Below are 17,678 nucleotides of genomic sequence, written 5' to 3' on the forward strand. Positions count from 1 at the left end.
CTTGCATGCTACAGAATCTGGATTTGAGACTTTAATGAGAGTTTTCAGGCAGTTGTGGCTGCCTTATCTTCCACCATTCCCAAAGAGAAGACTTCATAGGAAAACATGGTCCTCGTATACATATCTATGCCTGCTGCATGTATACATGATTGCCGTTGGAGTGCTCTGGGTGGTGGAGTGTGTGAGCCCTCAGGGTCTCTCCCCTCTGTGGGAGGTGGTGAGCCCGTGGCTCTCAGGTGTTTGGGCTCAGTTCTTAGGCCCAGCTCCTAGCCGTTTGTCAGGAGCAGCCTGGGCACAGAGGATGTGGGCTCAGAGGTGCTGCTTGGACAGAGTCAGCTTCTTGAAGTCTGCTGTGTCCCAGCCCTTCCTGCTCCTGGGGTGGTGTGGCTGCTGGGACACCCTTGTCCTCTCCCTGCTCGCCCTGTGTTTTGCCTGCTTTTAAAGTTTGTGTGAACGGTGCCTGGACAACTGGCCAGTCCTGCAGTGCGTAAATAGCAAAGCAGAGGGGGAAGCTGTGGAACAAACATAGGTGACAAGTCAGCGATGATAAATAACTCTGAAAAGTGGAATTTTACAGCCTTGTATTGTAAAACTTGAGAAGCTGATAATGCTGTGGAGGCAGTAATGATAATGAATTGGAGGAGGAGAGTATGTTATGGAGCATACTTAAAGAAGCCAGGTAAGGTGTGTTATGCCTGGGGAATCCACGGTGGAAGGAAAATGTGATTTACCCTGCTACCATCAGTGAGATCCAATGGGACATCTTTCTAGTGTGCAGGGGAAAAGAAATGGAGAGGAACCATGTGTGACTGCTGCATTCATCATGCTTGGAAGCTACAGGTCATGAGGGATCTTCTCTATGAGAAACAGGTATGAGGGATTATATGCAAGCCACTTGGAAAACTCAGACCGGGAGTAAGGTCTCTGCCTGTTTGTATGGTAAGGAACTGATGGTGGGACAGGGGGAAGTGGGATGGTGTCTGTAATTGGAAATGAAGGTGCCTGGTCCAAAGAGCAGCTCTAGTCTGCCTAGTGTTGGATGCTGGAGCTGCTGCAGGGGGAGTTAGCTGGCAAGCACCAAGTACAGGCAGTATCAGCCACAGCTGGATGCAAACAAACAGCAAGGGTTGTGCTCACAGGCAGATTATTTTCTTTGTCAGGATATTTAAAAACCTTTTTACGCTTCAGACACCTGTTCTTTTTCTGCAGAGGCCTCTTGGCGTCCAGTAGGATGTATTTAATATCTCCTCTTTGTTGCAGACCAGCACTCTTACTTGAACTCAAAAGCAGTAATGAACAAGTCGTGTAACTCATGCACATGCTCTGAGCTGAAACATCTGTAACATCTGTCTTCCAAAGAAAAGCCCCCTGGGAACGGGCTCTGTGCAAGTACCCCCCTGCACATGAGGGCATTGCTGTTTTGTCAGCTCAAATAACCGCTGTGTTAGATAGGGGAAGGTGCATTCCTGGAGCTTGTGGCCTTGTCCATCCCTTCTGCCTTGACTTCTGATCCAGAAACAAAGGGGCCCCTGTGCATTGAGAGCAGACAGTGCATCCACTGAGAAATACATGTGTTCATGAGCTCAGGGGAGGGCCCAGGGAGGGAAATAGTCAAATCCTTTTTCAAATGCTTCAACTAAAAGCTCTTTGGATTTGGGAAGATGGAAAATCCAGCTCCAGAGCCATCACCCAAACCTGGAAGCTATAACCGAGTTCCTGTTTGCAGGGACAGCAGGCTGCTGCCAGGAGTGAGTGAGGGGCAGTGCCAGCTTTGGGGGGCAGCCAGTTCAGGAGTCGGCCGCTGTGCCGAGCGAAGGAGCCACAGCTCGGTGGAGATACCCCTGTGAAAACAGCAGGAACAGTGTGCTCGGCTTACCAAAGGTACTTGATAGGTTTCCAAGGGACGGGCTGAAGGGAAAAGCATGGAGCTGTGGACGGAGGCAGGGCTGGGGTGGGCGCAGGGGTGTTGAATAGCAAATAAAGGGCTGGTCGACGGTCAAGGCTTCAGCTGCACTGGCTTGGGCAGCGCGGGCAGGCTGCTGCAAAGAGCATGTGTAAAGCTCCGGGACGTTGCTAATTGGAACTGGCAGCAGTGTGAACTCGAGTTGGTCGGAGTCTTTGTGGGGCTGCGTTACTCAGTTCCTGAGAACAGCCCTGGGAGGATTTTGATGGGTGTATCCTCGGAGCAGAGGCTGCAGTTTCTGGCATTTCATGTCCCCAAATGGTTGGTATCCCGGTAGCTGAATGCCAATTTGGGAATTTCCTGCAAGAAAAGCACATATCCAGCCCTGTCCCTGGACGAGGGCTGTAAGCGTTACATCTTCAAAGCTTACCACCAAGGGAGAGCTGCACATCAGTTCTCAAAACCAGCTTTGAGTGGTTATCCCTGCGTTGCTCATCCCACATGCAGGTCGTGCTCTGCAGCCTTGCTGCAAGGGGAGAAGCAATGTTCCCTGCTCCCGTGCTGCTTGCTTGCTTATCTGGTATCTCGGAGACGCCTCTGGATCTGATAGTGCTTAGGTGACATCTCTGGGATCACGGCGCTGGGTGCCCAGGAACCACTTAGTGTTTGTATGAGTCTGCTGGGCAGCAGGCAGTGGCTCTCATTTAATTTCTGGAGAGCCAGGCTGGCTGCTGCCCTGGTGACATGGGTCTGCTGTGGCGCGGCAGAGCGTTTGAAGGTGCAGAGCGTGTTGGATACCTGGCTCCATCTGGTAACGTAAACCACTGCTTGGTTTGTGTGTAGGGTTTTTTTAATCCCCCTCTGTAGGATCTGCATTGCAGATGGCTTTTGCTACGCAAAATGAAAGCTTTCCTTGCACAGGGATAATTCCAGAAGCCAAAGCCTACATTCCCTTACACACTCACTATCCAGTAATTATTTCTGAGCCTGTGCTCATGTGCATCTTTGGTGGTCTCTCTTCCAGACTGATGCTGGAAATACGGCAGTATTTGCAACAGGCTACTGCTGACATCGAAGCGCGTTTTCTCAGTGGGGTACGCAGGCCCAATTTAATATTCAGGGTGTCTGCTTTTTAAAAGGAAAGTCTTCACCGAAGCTTAGCAGATGGAAGGAGAGCTTGTCTGCACGTTTGACTAAACTCGGTGAGTATCTGGCGCTGATATGAGCACTTCCTACGTTCTCATCAGATCTGCTGATCTCTTTATTCATGCAGCATTGCTGCAGTGAAGGCTTTCCCGCTGATCTTGCCTGTTCCTAACTCCGGCTAAACCATCACCGATTAGGGAGACAGCTCGTTTGATGGCTGAAGGTAGGACAGATGCCTCTTTGTGTACAGCTGTCGTTCAGGGAACAGGGGCTGCCATGAATGGGAAATCAAGATTGATTCATGAGCAAGAATAAAATAAAAATTGCTCTGATTATGTCTTCTGCATTTTCATGCATTGCATCTTGCTCTGCTCTGGCATATAGATGTATGTATGTACTATATGTACTGCTTGTTGGGATAAAGAGTTTATGAAGATGAGTGTTAATTCTACCCTTTAAAGAAGTGAAGACATAAATGTCATTTTAAATTTATATATGTACTTGTAAAAAAAAAAATCTCTTTGCTGTTCACTCTAATGCAGTTCTTTGTAGATCAGAGTTCTCCTCATCCCTGTAGTGCAGAGGGATGCTCCTAGCACTGTTGCTGTGCTTTTTTAAGTTTGAAGTCCACGTGCTCGTTGTCTGTGACCCCTTCTGCTAGGTGCAGAAGCAGCCAAGCCTTTCTTGGAAGTACTGAACTTTGGTTTTTCTGTTGAAATAGTGGTATTTAAACACTTGTCTTGGGAACCACTGGGCCTGCCCATGAAAATGGGTGAGGGTTGTCTGTTGAGTCTGTGTAACTCTCCCCTTTCACAGGGGATGGGGAATTGGCAGCGTAGGTGCTGGTCTGTGATGGAGGCGAGCTGCTTTGGTGGTGCTCTGTGTTCAGAATGGCCAGAGGTGTCTCTCCATCCCTCTCCTGCAGAGGCATCTCTAACAGCAGAGGGTCAGGAGTGTCTGGGGACACAGAGGCACTTTCCTGTGAAAGGCTGGTGGTCAGGGCATGAGGGGAGTAAGGGTGGGATGCAGGTCCTCTGCATGAAGGGACAAACAAGTGAAGAACTGAGCAGTTGTGAGTCCAGCCCAACTTTCATCCCTACAGGCTGTTCTGAGGTGAAAGGAGGGCACAGGAGAAGGCCTCAGGGCAGGTGGCACTGGGGTGTTCATTTTCTTTCTGCAGCCCACATCACGCTGTGTCTCGAGGGAGGAAAAGTTGGTTTTCTGCTCCCTGGAGCCCCAAAATATTGCACAGCGTGTGCAGCTGCTGGTCCAGCCTCAAAGGGGCTGCCTCCTCGGATGCCTATTGCCAAATCCTTTGTTAACTCCTCTAGAGACAAGGGGACATCTGTACCACTTGGACCCCTATCTTTGCAAATGTGGCTTTGTCTCCACATATGTTTTTAGTAGCCACTTGTACCTCCACCACGGCTCCTGCATTGCTGCCAGTGAGCGAATTGCAGGCTGTGTGGCTGGAGAACGAGGATGCTTCTCTGCACACCCACAGCCAGCGTGGGGCAGGGAGCAGCAGAGATGGGAGGTCAGTGCATGGCACTCCCTATGCACACACTTATCCTCTGTTTTGCAGTACTTTCATGCTAGAAAGGATAACTCCAGAGGGCTCAACCAGGAAGAAAGATATTTACTTCTTAAAAGCAAAACCAGGAAGAAAAACACCACCTGCAAAACTATTTATCTCCACCCATGCAGCTGCCAGCAAGGTTAACTCTGACTACAAACTTTCCCCGCATTAGCATAAGCAGGGAGATTTGGATGAGTGGGGGTAATTGCTTGTTCCCCTTCAAAGCAGGAGCAGCGGCTGGGACAGGGGCGAGTGAGGAGATGCTCCTCAGCTCTGAAACCTGTCCCACATCACCCTCCAGCTCTCCTAAGTCACTATTTATTTCTGCTATAATGTGCTAGGGAAAGGACGTGAATGCTGATGGGGTGTGTGGGGGCACTTCTGGCTCACCATGGCCTTTTGTGGTTTGCGTTTCTCTTTTAATTTATGTAAATGATCGGTTTTATTCATTTTTGCAACTTGGCAGCCGGGTAAAGGGTGGCATCAGGGACGCGGCTGGCCCGCTCGATGTGCGCCATGCCTGAGCAGGGAGCGCATCTTTCCAAAAACAGCCTGGCAGATGACATACTGCATTGACCTACTTTTGGGAGAAGCGCACAAGTGTTGGAGAAGCTGTGTCCGCAGGCCTTCTCGCAGCTCTGGGATGAGAACGGCAGGGAATTACTCAAATGTGCTGCCGGAAAATTGCCGCTAAGGCTCAGCAGCCCTTGGGGTCCCAGGGAAGGGGAGATTGGCACGAGCATCTCTTCCATTTTGAGAATTCTTTCTTTATGAATATTTTGACGCATGTGTCAGAGAAATCTCGCTGCAGCCGGTCACCGTTGCGGAGTGTAATAAATCCAGAATACACAGCAAAGGGAAATCCAGTCCATAGCGCTGCAAAGCTGCTCCTTGCCTACCATGGCAAGCAGCTGACCTGTGATTTAATGCCCAAAGCATCACCATTGTACACAGTCCCTTGTGAGGGGAAAGCTGTACTGTGTAGGCAGATCTCCTGCAAATCACAGCAAATTACAGAGTGGAGGATGTGTCCTGTTGAAGTAAGAGAAACTTGGAGTGGCTGTATAGAGCCTCAGACCATAACCCAAGGTTATAAAGGCAAGCCTGTGGTGAGTTTAAATTGCAAATGAAAGGCCTAAGTTTGATGCCCAAAAGAAAACTAATTTTTTCCGGCAAAGAAGAAAAAACACTACAGGGACTACCTGTTTTCTTGGGAAGATGGTCAATATAAAGATAGAGAGTGGTGTTTTATTAGAGCCTTGGAGTGAATCTTAGCACACTCTCTTCTACAGAGATGATGACTAAAAAGAAAACAAAGGCAAATTCTGTTAGAAAATAGACGTTTCTCTTTGTCTATCTGCTCTCTTGGTATTTCTCCATCATATGTTTTATTTTCTGTGTCGGGAGTATGCTGTTTTGTTCCACATCTGTTGCTGTTAATACTTTTGGGAGCCTGGGCTAGCCTGTGGTTTGGGGAGTGCGTGGGAGGAGGCTGGGCTGGGCTGGTGGCTGCAGATGGGTGGTGGTGGTGGTTTCGGTCCTGCCTGTTTTGATTTCTCAGGTTTGGATGTCAGCTCCAGAGTGAGGGATTGTTAATGCTCGGCTCAACCCAGGAAAGTGGGAAATGTCTCCTTCATCCTCACCAGAAATGTCTGGCCAGGGATCAGGTAGGGTTGGCTTCCCAAGCTTAGGGAAAGGGAATTAAGTAGCCATCATCCCGTGTCTGCAGCAGCAGGCAAGCCAGAGCTGTCAGACCATTTCTTGTTAGGAATCCAGTCAATCTGGTGTTATTAATGAAGGGATAATTACTCACCTACGACTTTTGCTCCTCCGAGAGCCCTGCTTGGCTCTCTCATGGCCTGGAGGCTTGTGACTGTGCAGTGAGTGTACCCTTGTGACGCCTTGACAGATTGATGTGGCAAAGGCTTGTTCATTCTGAGCGTTTCCTGATCTCGTTCTTAGACAGGAGAGGCTGTGTGTGATGTGACCTTGCCGGGAAATTGGTCCTAATTGCAGAGTCACTGGGTTGGGCAGTGATGGGTGAGCAGCAGGCAGGCTGGCTCCTGTGGGCATCCCCATGTCAAAAGAAACCTTTCCCTGGTGTTGACTAACCACAGCTCACCTCTTCGGCTCCATCTCTCCCGCCTGTACCAAGCCGCATCTCCCGGGTTGGTGTGTGTGTCCCTCACGTGTCTTTCTTTTAGACCTTTATGTCTCTTCTAAGTGCATACAGTTTGACTGCTCCTGTAAATCTTATCTATGCGCTGGGCAGCTTATTTCTCCTTCAGATAGGAAAGACCTCTGCCGATGAGGTGACCAGTGTTGAACTCACCAATTGGGGATTCACAGGATGGCACTGAAGGACGACTGTCACCCATTGCAGCCCAAGGCTGCTCCCGTGCTGCTCTTACAACTTTGAGAGCAGAGCTGTACCAAGTCAGTGACTCTTGTTCTCCCATTGCTTCTCCACGTGCTTGTTTTTGAAGCCTGTTTTGGTTTGCACATAGCTTTATTAATGCAGTGAATAATTAGAGAGGTCAGCAGAGATTATGTGGCAACTTCTAATAAAAATGCTCCCGTTGAGGTGGTAGGAGCTGGACAATGTCATGTTTATAACCTCTCAGCCCTTCATTTCCCTTCTCAGAGATCTCATACTCCAAATTGAAAAGGTCTAACACTTCCAATACGGTTATGTTCAGTTGTCCTCCTTCCACCTGCGAGAGAGTGGTCTGGCAGAAATAATGGTGGTGGATTCTCTTCTAGACAACAAAATGTTACCAGAACCTTTGAAAACTGTCTGAATGAGTTTTATTACAAGTTTACATCCCCAGTAATTAAGTCAAGTTTGAATGAAGTTGTGTAGTTTGTGGGTTTGGAGTCCTGCATTAAGTCACTCATTTATTTGCGTTATCTCAATATGGGCAGGAAGGAAGGGCTGTCAACCTGTGCCATGTCTCTGACACCATCCTTCTCGCTTTGGGGAATCTTATGCTGGGCAAAGGATTAAAACCCAATTTTGTAGGACCCTCCTCCATTATTTTGTTTTTCTTTGGGCAATGTTTCTTCTACAGAAGCCACTTGGAGAAAAAGCACTTTAAAAAGTACAGCTCCCCTTTTCATCAGTGGGGGACAGTTTGGCTCATTTTAGAAGAGATTTTTTTGCAATTTGAGAGTTAGAGGGAGAAACAGGGAAGAAGGGTATTCAATCATGTGAGGTTTCAGAGGCATTTTCCTGTTAATCTGCATAGCTTTCAAGGGACTTTGGAGGACAGGGGCTCCAAATTGCTCTACTGTGGCTAGCAGCAGGACGACAGACTGACTGGTTGACACTCACTGTATCAGACGAGATGTTTTTAAGCAACACAACCATCGCTTCTGAGAGATGGCTCAGAACTGTGACATGCCCCATTAGGAAGCATTCTTCCTGCAGGTAGAGTTTAAAGTTTCTTCTTCCCTATGTATTTTCTTTCCCCAGTTGACCCCCAAACTCAGGCTGAGTTCTGGTTGGGACCTAGTCTCTGATTCCAGATTTGCCCACTTTATAAATAACTGTATTTCATTTTTACTAATGAAGTAATGTATTTCATTTTTACCTTTTAAAGTCAGAGCTTTGACCGCAGTAGGTGGTGTCTGGACGGTTGTTGTCCAGTCTTGAAATTCACCCATAGATTCATGTGTTACCCAAAGGCAGGTGGGTGGCTCTGACCCAAATCACTTGCCAGGGCTCGGTGATTGCTTTGAAAAGACTGTTAGCATCATCTTTGCATTAGTTGTCCTCAGCTTGTGGTATGGCTAGCAAGGGGCCAGAAATGCCAAGTAAGACCTGCAAGTGCTGAATGACAAATGCTAATGTCTGCACGTTATGACAGTTTCTGCCTGTATTTCCTGGTATGTGAAAAGCTCTGGTACATCCAGGCTCCCGAGCCAGGGTTCTCCTTAATTTTATTTTGATGACAGGAACAGCTTACCTAAGAGGTGCCGCTTGTCTTCTGTGAGCTTGTGTCTGAATCAGGCTGGATGTGGAGCATCTAGAGGAGCTTCCACTTGCACGTACTCAAACACTTGACAAGAGACCAGCCACTGAATGTCCCAAAGGTTACGTCTACGCTGAGTGTGCTCTGGGAAGCTAAATTAGGATGTTCTGTTGCATGCATGCTTTCAAGAGGTCCTGCCTCAGTCTCTTCACGGAACAGGGAATAAAGCTGTCGACTACGAAATCCAGCTTTGCTTCCTGAAATACAGAGTTGTTGGAAGTAGAGGCTAGAGTGAAGGAGACTGAGGATATCTGGAGGTCTCCTCACCAGGGCAGCTAGTGCTGTTTTGGCCTTTTCTGCTGGTACATCACAAAGTGGCTCTAAACTGCTTGCTGGTTGCTACAAGCCCGTTCTTCCTTTTCACATCTCCAGCAGTGAACCTTCCAGGCTCACGCAAGTCTGGAGGAATTTAGGCTGATCTTGATGACTTGCACACACTGAACACAGCTCTAATTGATGAGAAAATTAAAAACGAGGGCTTGTATGTTAAACTCAATGCCAAATCCCATGTTTTAATGGTGGCTTCCTCTCTGATCCATCTGTGTCACTGCAGTGGAGGCAGCAATGCTCACCTCGTCTCCAAGATGAAGTGAAGGCAGCTGGATTTATGCTTCCAAAGTGCTTGGGTACCATGAAGTTAATTCTTTTTATTATGTCTTTAGATGGTGTGTCTAAACAAAGGTTGAGGGTATGAAGAAGAATCAAAAGGAATACATGATATGTACCAATCCATGAGCAATGATATTCAGAAAATGAAGGATTGCTAAAGCGCATTAGCTGAGATGGGCTTGGATGAGGGTTGTATAAGCAGCCTTAATTTTGACACTGCCTCCCTAGGAGCCTGAGCTTGCCGCTTGGTTACTCCGTTTAGCAATTTTTGGTTGTGAATTGATAGTCTCCAGTCAAGGCTCCTGGCCCGTTGTCTCATCTCTGGAGTCAGCAGGTTGAGCTACAGGAAAAGCAGACAGCAGAAAGCTGCTCTTCCAGCTCTGATCAGTGCTGCCACTTGGTGTGTGAGCATCAGATTATGAATGTACTCCTGGATCGCTTATGGAAAGCAGAAGGGTGGATGGTTGGACTGGTGGTAGCTTTATCCTGCAGAAAGTAAAAACACGTGGGTGCTTGAGCTTTGGAGAAAGCACCAGACCCTGAACTGCCTCTGGAAACACTGGACAGCAGCTTCCCCTCTGTCCCTTTGCTCTGGATGCAAGATCTTCCTAAATGCCTGTAATTCTTTAATACTTGGCTATGTGTCTTTTTTGCTGCCTTGCTTTCAAGCAGTAAGGGAGTTCAGTTGATATCAGCTGTCCACTCTTAAACCAGCCATAACTTTGTCATACCTTGTTTTTGGGTCTGTTTTATTTTGTGCCATTCATGCAGGTTCTTAGCCTTATTCCTGTGTAGAATAATTCAGGTCTGTTAGCTGCACAAAATCCATAATGTTCACATCACTTTGAGTTTGTGGTTCTGTGGCTTGCAGCAGTATGTACAGGGTGTGTTGGCAGATGACTTAAATACTTCTGAAAGGCTGTTTTTCTAGGTCATTCCTATATGAAGCTGATAAAACTGGCTCTGTTTCTGACCTGTGTGTCACTACTGTACTCACAGCTCTTCACTTCAAGGTGCCTTTTCACTGAAATCCTGTCTTCTGAAAGCAGTTTTTAGAATCTATTTCAGGAGCTTTCTGCACTCCAGGGCTTCTGTTTCTGTAGCTCTACTCTGTTGCATTTCTTGAAAAGCCCAGGTTACTATCGCACGTCCGAGTCCTTTGAAGCACAGCGATTCTCCTGTCAGCGCAGCAAGATGGTGGAGGGCTCATCTCTGGCTGCTGCAAGAGCTCAGCATGCATTTACTCCCTCAGAGAGCCCAGGACCTGTCCTGCTTGTTCTGGAGCTGCACGGGTGCCATGCATCCAGGAGGAACCCGTGTGGCTGGCTGCGCCTCTGCTGCTGTCAGTGCTGCTCCTTGGAGCTGGTCAGTGGCTCCAGAGGCTTGACGGACACTGGACAGAGGTTGCCCTTGGCTCGTAGTTGACGGGAAAGATGAGAGTGAATGCTCCAGCAGTGGGAGAGCATGTGGATGTGCTTGGACAGAGGTGGTTCTCCTCAGAAGCTTTCATAGTGGTGTCTGGACAATGATTTTTTTTGAAATGCTGGAAGGAATGAGGGCATCTTAAGAATTAGAGGGAGGTGCAGGATTTAGTGCAGAGACGTAAGCCAGCAAGGAAGAGGGCAGCACTGGGGAGCAGAGAAAATCAAATGCATGGGAGATAAGAAAGTTCCGTGGCTGACTGGACTTGCAGCAGAACTTGTATGACAACAAATATCCATCTCCCAAGTGAGTGGTGTGGTCAATGCGATGAGCTTGGAAGGTGATTTTGGTGAGTTTCTCAGTGGGGTTTGGATGAGTATGTGCCAGGCACCAGAAAGTTTCAAGATAGGAATAGGAAAAGATGTCAAATGGATGCTGCAGGTGCCTCATTGTAGCCTTAATTTACTTCTTACATCTCTGTTGTCTTTGTTGGTTTTTTTCGTACCAAATTCACCTTAGCTTCAGTGTATGATACAGTACATGTGCCAGGTCTTACTGGTTACCATTAACTTCTGTAAATTCTACATCAGCCACATTACCTTGGTAAAACTGTGCTGCTGTGATATTTCAGCTGAAGCTTTGTCCAGATACCTGGTACCCTGCCCACATATTCCAGTCAAATAAATTAGGGTAATTAATTCCGGAAAAAGACCTAGCATATAGCTTATAGCCTCTTTGCAGGGAGGTTATTGGGCAGTAAGGCTCCCTGGAGGGTCTCTTGGAGCCTGATTTTTGGCTCTGTGTGGATGCAACAGGACTGGCAATGATGGATAGAGCTGAAACCACAGGAGACACTGGTCGCAGAGACTCGAGTGTGAGGACAAGAGGCAGCTCCTAATGACATCCACATCTGTGGGCAAAAGCTGTGATTTTGAGCAGTGTTGGAAAGAGGTGACTTCAAGTGCTGTGACCACATGGACTCTCAAAGACGAGAAAGGAAAGAGGTCAGGTGAAATCAGGGTGAGTGTAAGGGATGAAAGTGTGTTTTATGGTGTGAGGGGCATGGGGAAGGGGCGTATGAAGGAGAGTAGGGCATCAGCTGGGATTTGCCTTTGAGGTCCAGTGGGGAGAGCGGAGGGAATTTGAGCATTTGTGCTCACTGTGTGCTGCCAGAGCAGGGCTGTGCAGTGCTGCGGCCAGTGGCCCATGGCCATCCTCCTGCAATGGTGATGGTGCAGTGGAGAGCAGCAAGCTCTTCACATGGGGAAGTGCCAGTTGAGCAGCAAACATCTACTGGGCTTTTTTTGGCTCTTCTGGACAGGAATTTGAAAGCTTAATGCAGCCTATTGTGCAGGACGAGACTTGTAGGCAAGCTCTCCATGGCAACTCTCCCTATACACAAAGCACCATATGGCTTTTTCCAAGGGGGAGGGAATGAATCAAGCAGAGAAGTCAACCTTTGTCTGTGCTGGTGTTTGTCTTTGCTCTCTGGTGTGGAGCATGGGGAGGTGGAAACACGGGATGCTGTATCCTGGGCATGGCTTCTGCTGGCTGCGCCACCAGCAAGGTTGCAGGTGGTCTCTCAAATGATCATTCCTTGCTTTTTGCAGCAGAGCTTGCTGTGAAAATAAACCCTGCCTGCACAGAGACCCCCTTTTTGGGCTGCATGCTCTGCAGACAGATGGAGTAACCAGTCTCGCGTTTGCCCCTACATCGAGAAACGCCCGAAGGGCTGGGAAGGCTCAGGAGCAGTCAATTTGGGCAAGAGCTGTACAGGAGGCAGCTGATGTTGAGGGGCTGTTGCGTGTTGTCTGCCCATGCTTTATACCCCAGCTTCCGAAGGGAACTGGAAGCCTTTGCTCGTCTGTAAATCCTCCCTTTTCAAGTCCTTTTGGAAGAAATGAGTGGCATAAATAGCTTTATCTGTGTCTGTAGAAAAGCTGGTGTGTCTGCTTGGAGGGGGAGTAAAAGAAATTATGCGGGAAGAAGCAGAAGGGAGCAGCTTTGCTCAGGATGCTTTGCGGTTCCCAGGGCTGCTGTGGGGTGCAACCAGCAGCACTGGAGATGGCCTTGCATGGTGGGCACCGGTAAGGCTGGCTGGGGTGCCCGGCTGTGCCCGGCAGAGGTGCGAGATCAGGCAGCTGGAAACACTGGCAGCTGCCCAGCACCCAGCTGTTTGGCTGCAGTCTTGCTGCCGTTGGCTTGAGGATGCAGATGTGCTGCAGGTGAAGCAATTGTGCTGTGCCAGGGCATGCTTGGAGGCTGTGGCGAGCAGACCTGTCACCGGGACGCACGCTGGGTGGGATGTGCTGCAGGGCAGAGCCCTGGCTAGATCCAGGACCAGGGCAACTGTGCCTACAGCCCATGTCCCAGGGAGCTGATCTGGCTCTTTGGGTGCTCCTGTGCAGATCACAGCCACAGGAGATGTGGCTGGCTGTCCCCTCTGTTTCGATGAGGTGACGTGGGTTTGCCTTTCAGGAGCACCTCTTGGTTTTACCAGATGTGGGCAGAGGCTCCTCTTGGTAAGAGCCACTCTGAGGTGCTCCCATGGCTTTGCAGCAAGCAGGTCACTGTCCCATCCCCTTGGTCCTCCCTGCTGTCAGCAAGGAAACTGTCAAATCCCAGAAAAGCATCAGGGATAACTAATGGGAAAACTCCTCCCAGTTGTAGGCTCAGACCCATGGGTGGAGCTATGCAGGTGGGGACAGGGTAGTATTTGAGGAGAGGGAGGACACCACCTTGAGTAATCCATTAGTTGGAGCAGGAGATGGCCTAAGGCTGCCTTGCCTCGAGCACCATGCTTGGGCAGCAGTGTTTTCATGTGCCCATAGCAGTACCAGTGCTGCGAGTGGAGAGAGCTATGGGGATATTGGAGTCGTAAATTGTGAACAAGAGCACTTTTCATCTGCTGGAGCCATGACCCTGCCATGTGTGCTTACTGCAGAGCACAGCATCCTATGGTGGTTTCTGGAAAAGCAGTTTGGCTCATTGCTGCTTTTGATTTGCATTCTGACCCCTGGGAGCCCCAGCCCCACGTTAGGGGAGGGCTGGTGTCTCGGAGCCATGTGCTCAGCTTCTGCCACCCCCATGGGCTGCGGTACCCATCAGTTCAGTGGCTGCAGGATCTCCTGGGGCCCTCTGCATTTAGTGTAAAAGGGATGCTGGGGAGGGTGTTTGGGTGGGAGGGATGTTGCTGCAAGCCTGACTCCTCATTCTGTCCTGCACCTTCATCCCTTGACACCATACTAGATGTACGGATCTCTTGATGAAAAATGGCCTTTCTCACTATCTAGAGATGGACCCAAAGCAAGAGCTCTGGCTGTGACTGTGCAGGGAACAGACCCTTTGAGGGTGGCTGTGCCGCTTGGCTGCAGCACACGTCATGCAACGTACGTGCCCCTTGGGCTTGGACTGGAGCCTGGGAGCTGTTTGAATTGGCTGCGCTGCCAGCCTGAAGAACGCAGAAAGCAGACCCTGCTTTGTAGCTCCGCTCTCATCATCTGCCTCGAGCAGCCGAAAAAGGAAAGCCTGTCTCCCCTGAAATCCAGGCGATTGCGGAGCTTTCCTAGGAGCCCTGACATAATGACTCCCTCTGCCCGGCCAAGTTTATCGACATCAGACAAACCTAGTGCCACAACGTTTGCAGCTCCAAGGCATGTGGTTTTGAGCCTGCTGTTTATTTTGGGACTGCAGCATCTGATCCTGATTTGGTGCTTTCAGCCTGTGATCTAGGTCGTGTGCTGGATCAGGCATTAGCTGTTGCTTGAGGGAGCATGGGGAATTCACGCTCCATTCCTCAGTCAAAAGGCTCAGGGAAATGCTGCTCTGCTCTGCTGCAGATGGGTGTTTGGAGTGGGAGGGGTATTTTTTTAAATTTATTTTTAGGAAATCTCATTGAAAACCTCTTATTTTCCCATCCCCCTGTGAGGATGGCTCCTGATGTGGCTGGCCACGGGAGGAGCAGTAGATGATAAAAGCTTCGGTGCAGCCTGCTTTCTCTGCGGTTCCCATGGTAGTTGGCTGTCACACATAGATCTAATGTATTCCCTGCCCACAGCAGGATTAAAGCCTTCTGGGAGAAGAATAAGAGGACGCAGGAAACAGAGACAGGGAAGAAACCAGGCAAAGGAATGGAGAGCATGGTGGGGTAGGGAGGGATCCAGGAGGGCTCCCACCAGAGCAGCAAGGGGCTTCATGGGACCTCTGCCAGGGAGCAGCCATCCCAGTTGCCTTCCACCCAAGGTGGTGGTGGTGGGATGCCTGAAAACAGAGGTCCTTTCTGAAAGCTGAAGGCGCCGGTGCGTGCAAGAGGAAGTTCTTGTCCTTCTGCTGTTGCATCTCCTAAAGCTGGCCTGCGTTTGAGGGTGCATGTTTCCTTTTGGTGATTCTCTTTCTTTTTGTATTTTTTTTTCTGCAGATCCTGACAGCCAGTTGTATGATATGGGATACACCCCTGAGGAGGACGCCCCAGCCTGTCCTGATGAGTTTGATGACTTTGTCACGTTTGAGGCAAGTACGAGTGCTGTTAACTCCCGCAAATGTCGGTGGTATCCAGTGCAAGACTTAAGCATGGAGGGTTTGGCTGGGGGAGGAGAACATTTGCTGTGACAGGGCTCAGGGATGCTTAATACATAGTAAAGAGGAATCCTTTAACCTGGGATGACTGGCCCAGGGAATTAGCACCAAGTATTTGGTGCTGTTTAAGTTAAAATAAGTGTTCAAGCAAAAACCCACAGCTAGTGCTGTCTTAGTATGCAAAATGCAAAAGCGTGGTGCCCTGGGTGAAAGAGGGAGATCTTTTTTGTGGCGAAACACCAGCACTGTGGGAAGGATGCCTGCAGCTGTCATGTTTGTCTCATTGCTGGAGTTTCTGAGTTTGGAGAACCTGAGCCTGATTTTTGAGATGTACCAACCGGGAACCTACCCGAGAGGCACAGCGGAACAGTCAGGTGTTGGCACTCGGTGCTGTTTGGCCAGCTGAAGGCAGAGCAGAAGACAAAAGTGTAGGTTATTTTTGATTCCACTCTGTTCTTGGGCTTGATCAAGGATGCTTCTCTGACATGGTTTTTTCCTGTTAAAGTTATGGCCTCCATCCCTCCCTTCCCTTCTGTATTCCTTAGCACAGGAGCATGTTGCAGTAACAGCCTGTATCTGTATCCTCAGCTAGAAAGGAAGCTGCTGCTGCAGTGACCTCTTTGTGTTTGTGGGCTTTTGGGCTCTGCTTGGTTGGCTTCCTCCATGCCTGCTCTGGGCCTTCTGGCCTGGAGCAGGAGGTGCTGCTGATGCCTCCAGAGCAAAGGCTGGCTCCCCAGTCCCACATGGGGACTGAGTAGCTTCCTTCTGGTTTTCCTTTCCCAAACTTCCCTCTTCAGGTGTTTGGACTCTTGTGTCTTGGTAGCCTGGATGTTTTTATGCTGCAACTTGGTACTTGCAAAGGGATTCCCAGCCTCCTTTGTGTTTACGTGCAAATATATATGTCTTTGCTTTGTGTGCTCTGTAATATGTTACTGTGGCCCTGTGACTTACTGATAAAAGGCTCAAGCTATTCATTTGAGTTTCCTAATGATAAACCAAGTGTTGGGCAACTGGTCTTCTCTGTGTTAGTGAGAAGCACAGGTCCATCACTTAAGATGGCTTGAAGCTTGCACTTTGATGGCTTACACTTGATGGTTGCCCAGGTCATCATCCCAGTTCCCAGCCAGGCATGAGTTCTCTCCTGAGCTGGTTTGCTGGTTCCAGTTCTTGATCAAGTCACCCTGAGCAGGTCACTCATTCCCTTAGGGCTGCTGGGGTGAACACAGCCTGCAGAGCGTGAGATCCTGGGGTCCTCCCCCAGAGGGCTTTCAAGGGCATGTTGAATATGAGATTATTTTTCCTTGTTGTAAGATAATTCCAGAACCCAGTAATAGCTGGGTAGAAGGGGGACAGGAGGGCAGGGAGGGAGATGGGTTTTCATATTCTTTCTCTATCTGGCACAAGGTCACAAATGTGCTTTTTAACCGCTGGACTGAGCAGTTTAGAAGCTGTGACAGTCTGTGTCGTAGTGCTTGTGCAGGCAAGGGCTTTCACTTTTTGCTCCTCACACCTGCGTCAAGGGACAGTCTTCTCTGAGATTCAGAGCAGGGATGTTTTCTGAGGGCTAATTTAACATAGATGAGCTCTGTCAGTGCTGCAAGCTATTCTGGGCAGGAATACCAACAAGCCGGGTGTGCGCCCCGCTGGGATGAAATACTTCTGCTGCTGGGCCATCGTTTCCTTGAAACGACAAGGTGACCCAAAGGAAAAAGGTGATGAATCCTGAAATCTCCTTTTCAGAAAGATGTAAATGGATTCTTATACTGAATTCAGGGTAATTGTCTAAAGATCGGAGCCTCTGTTGGTGTCTACGTTTAATATGCCGGGAAAGAATTACCCTTGTTGTCTTGGATTCACGATTCAAAATAATTTCCAGCCTGCAAGGATTCTGTAGAGGTTCAGCAAATGCAAACAAGATCGAGAAATACTGCTCAGCATTGTGAGTGTAAAAATAAATTGGTGTCTTGGGGCGCGTGGTTTTCTGTTCTCATTTAGCTGAGCAGCGAGCTCCCAACGTGTGTTTTATCCCGTATGTCCTGTAGTGCTGTACCTCGGAAAGCTTGGGCTGTTTCAGGGAGGGGAGAAGAGAGAAGCTGTTGTACAAAGCAACCTGCTGGGAGCAGCAGATGAGTGTTTTTCACCAGAGCACAGTGCTGCCCTGCCTGGCAGAGCTGTCTGGCAGGGGGGATCGGCCTGGTCCTTCTTCATTAGGTGCAGCTGCTCTGGAAATCATAAAACAGAAAATTGAATAAATGGCCTTTTCTCAATATATAGTCTACCTTACTTGGATTCACCTGGAAGAGAGGAGGGGTAAAAGCACCCTTCCAAAAGTGAAGGCATTGCCTTTCCTCCAAGCAGACCTCCCGCACCACCAAAAAGCAGTTTGTGTTCTCAGATGTCCCCGTTTCAG

At 49.0% G+C, this 17,678-nt stretch overlaps 1 protein-coding gene across 1 annotated transcript in view; it reads left to right on the top strand.

Moving 5' to 3' along the window:
* Positions 1 to 17,678, top strand: part of RAB11FIP3 (RAB11 family interacting protein 3 (class II)) — a gene marked incomplete at its 5' end in the record, with an annotated part of 73,850 nt that overhangs the window by 22,646 nt on the left and 33,526 nt on the right. The window contains one exon of the mRNA XM_010182200.1: positions 15,111 to 15,202. Within this exon, the coding sequence (XP_010180502.1) occupies positions 15,111 to 15,202 (92 nt within the window). The remainder of the gene's footprint in view (positions 1 to 15,110; positions 15,203 to 17,678) is intronic.

The sequence above is a fragment of the Mesitornis unicolor genome, unplaced genomic scaffold (assembly GCF_000695765.1).
Source record: "Mesitornis unicolor isolate BGI_N332 unplaced genomic scaffold, ASM69576v1 scaffold174, whole genome shotgun sequence".
Lineage (NCBI taxonomy): Eukaryota > Metazoa > Chordata > Aves > Mesitornithiformes > Mesitornithidae > Mesitornis > Mesitornis unicolor.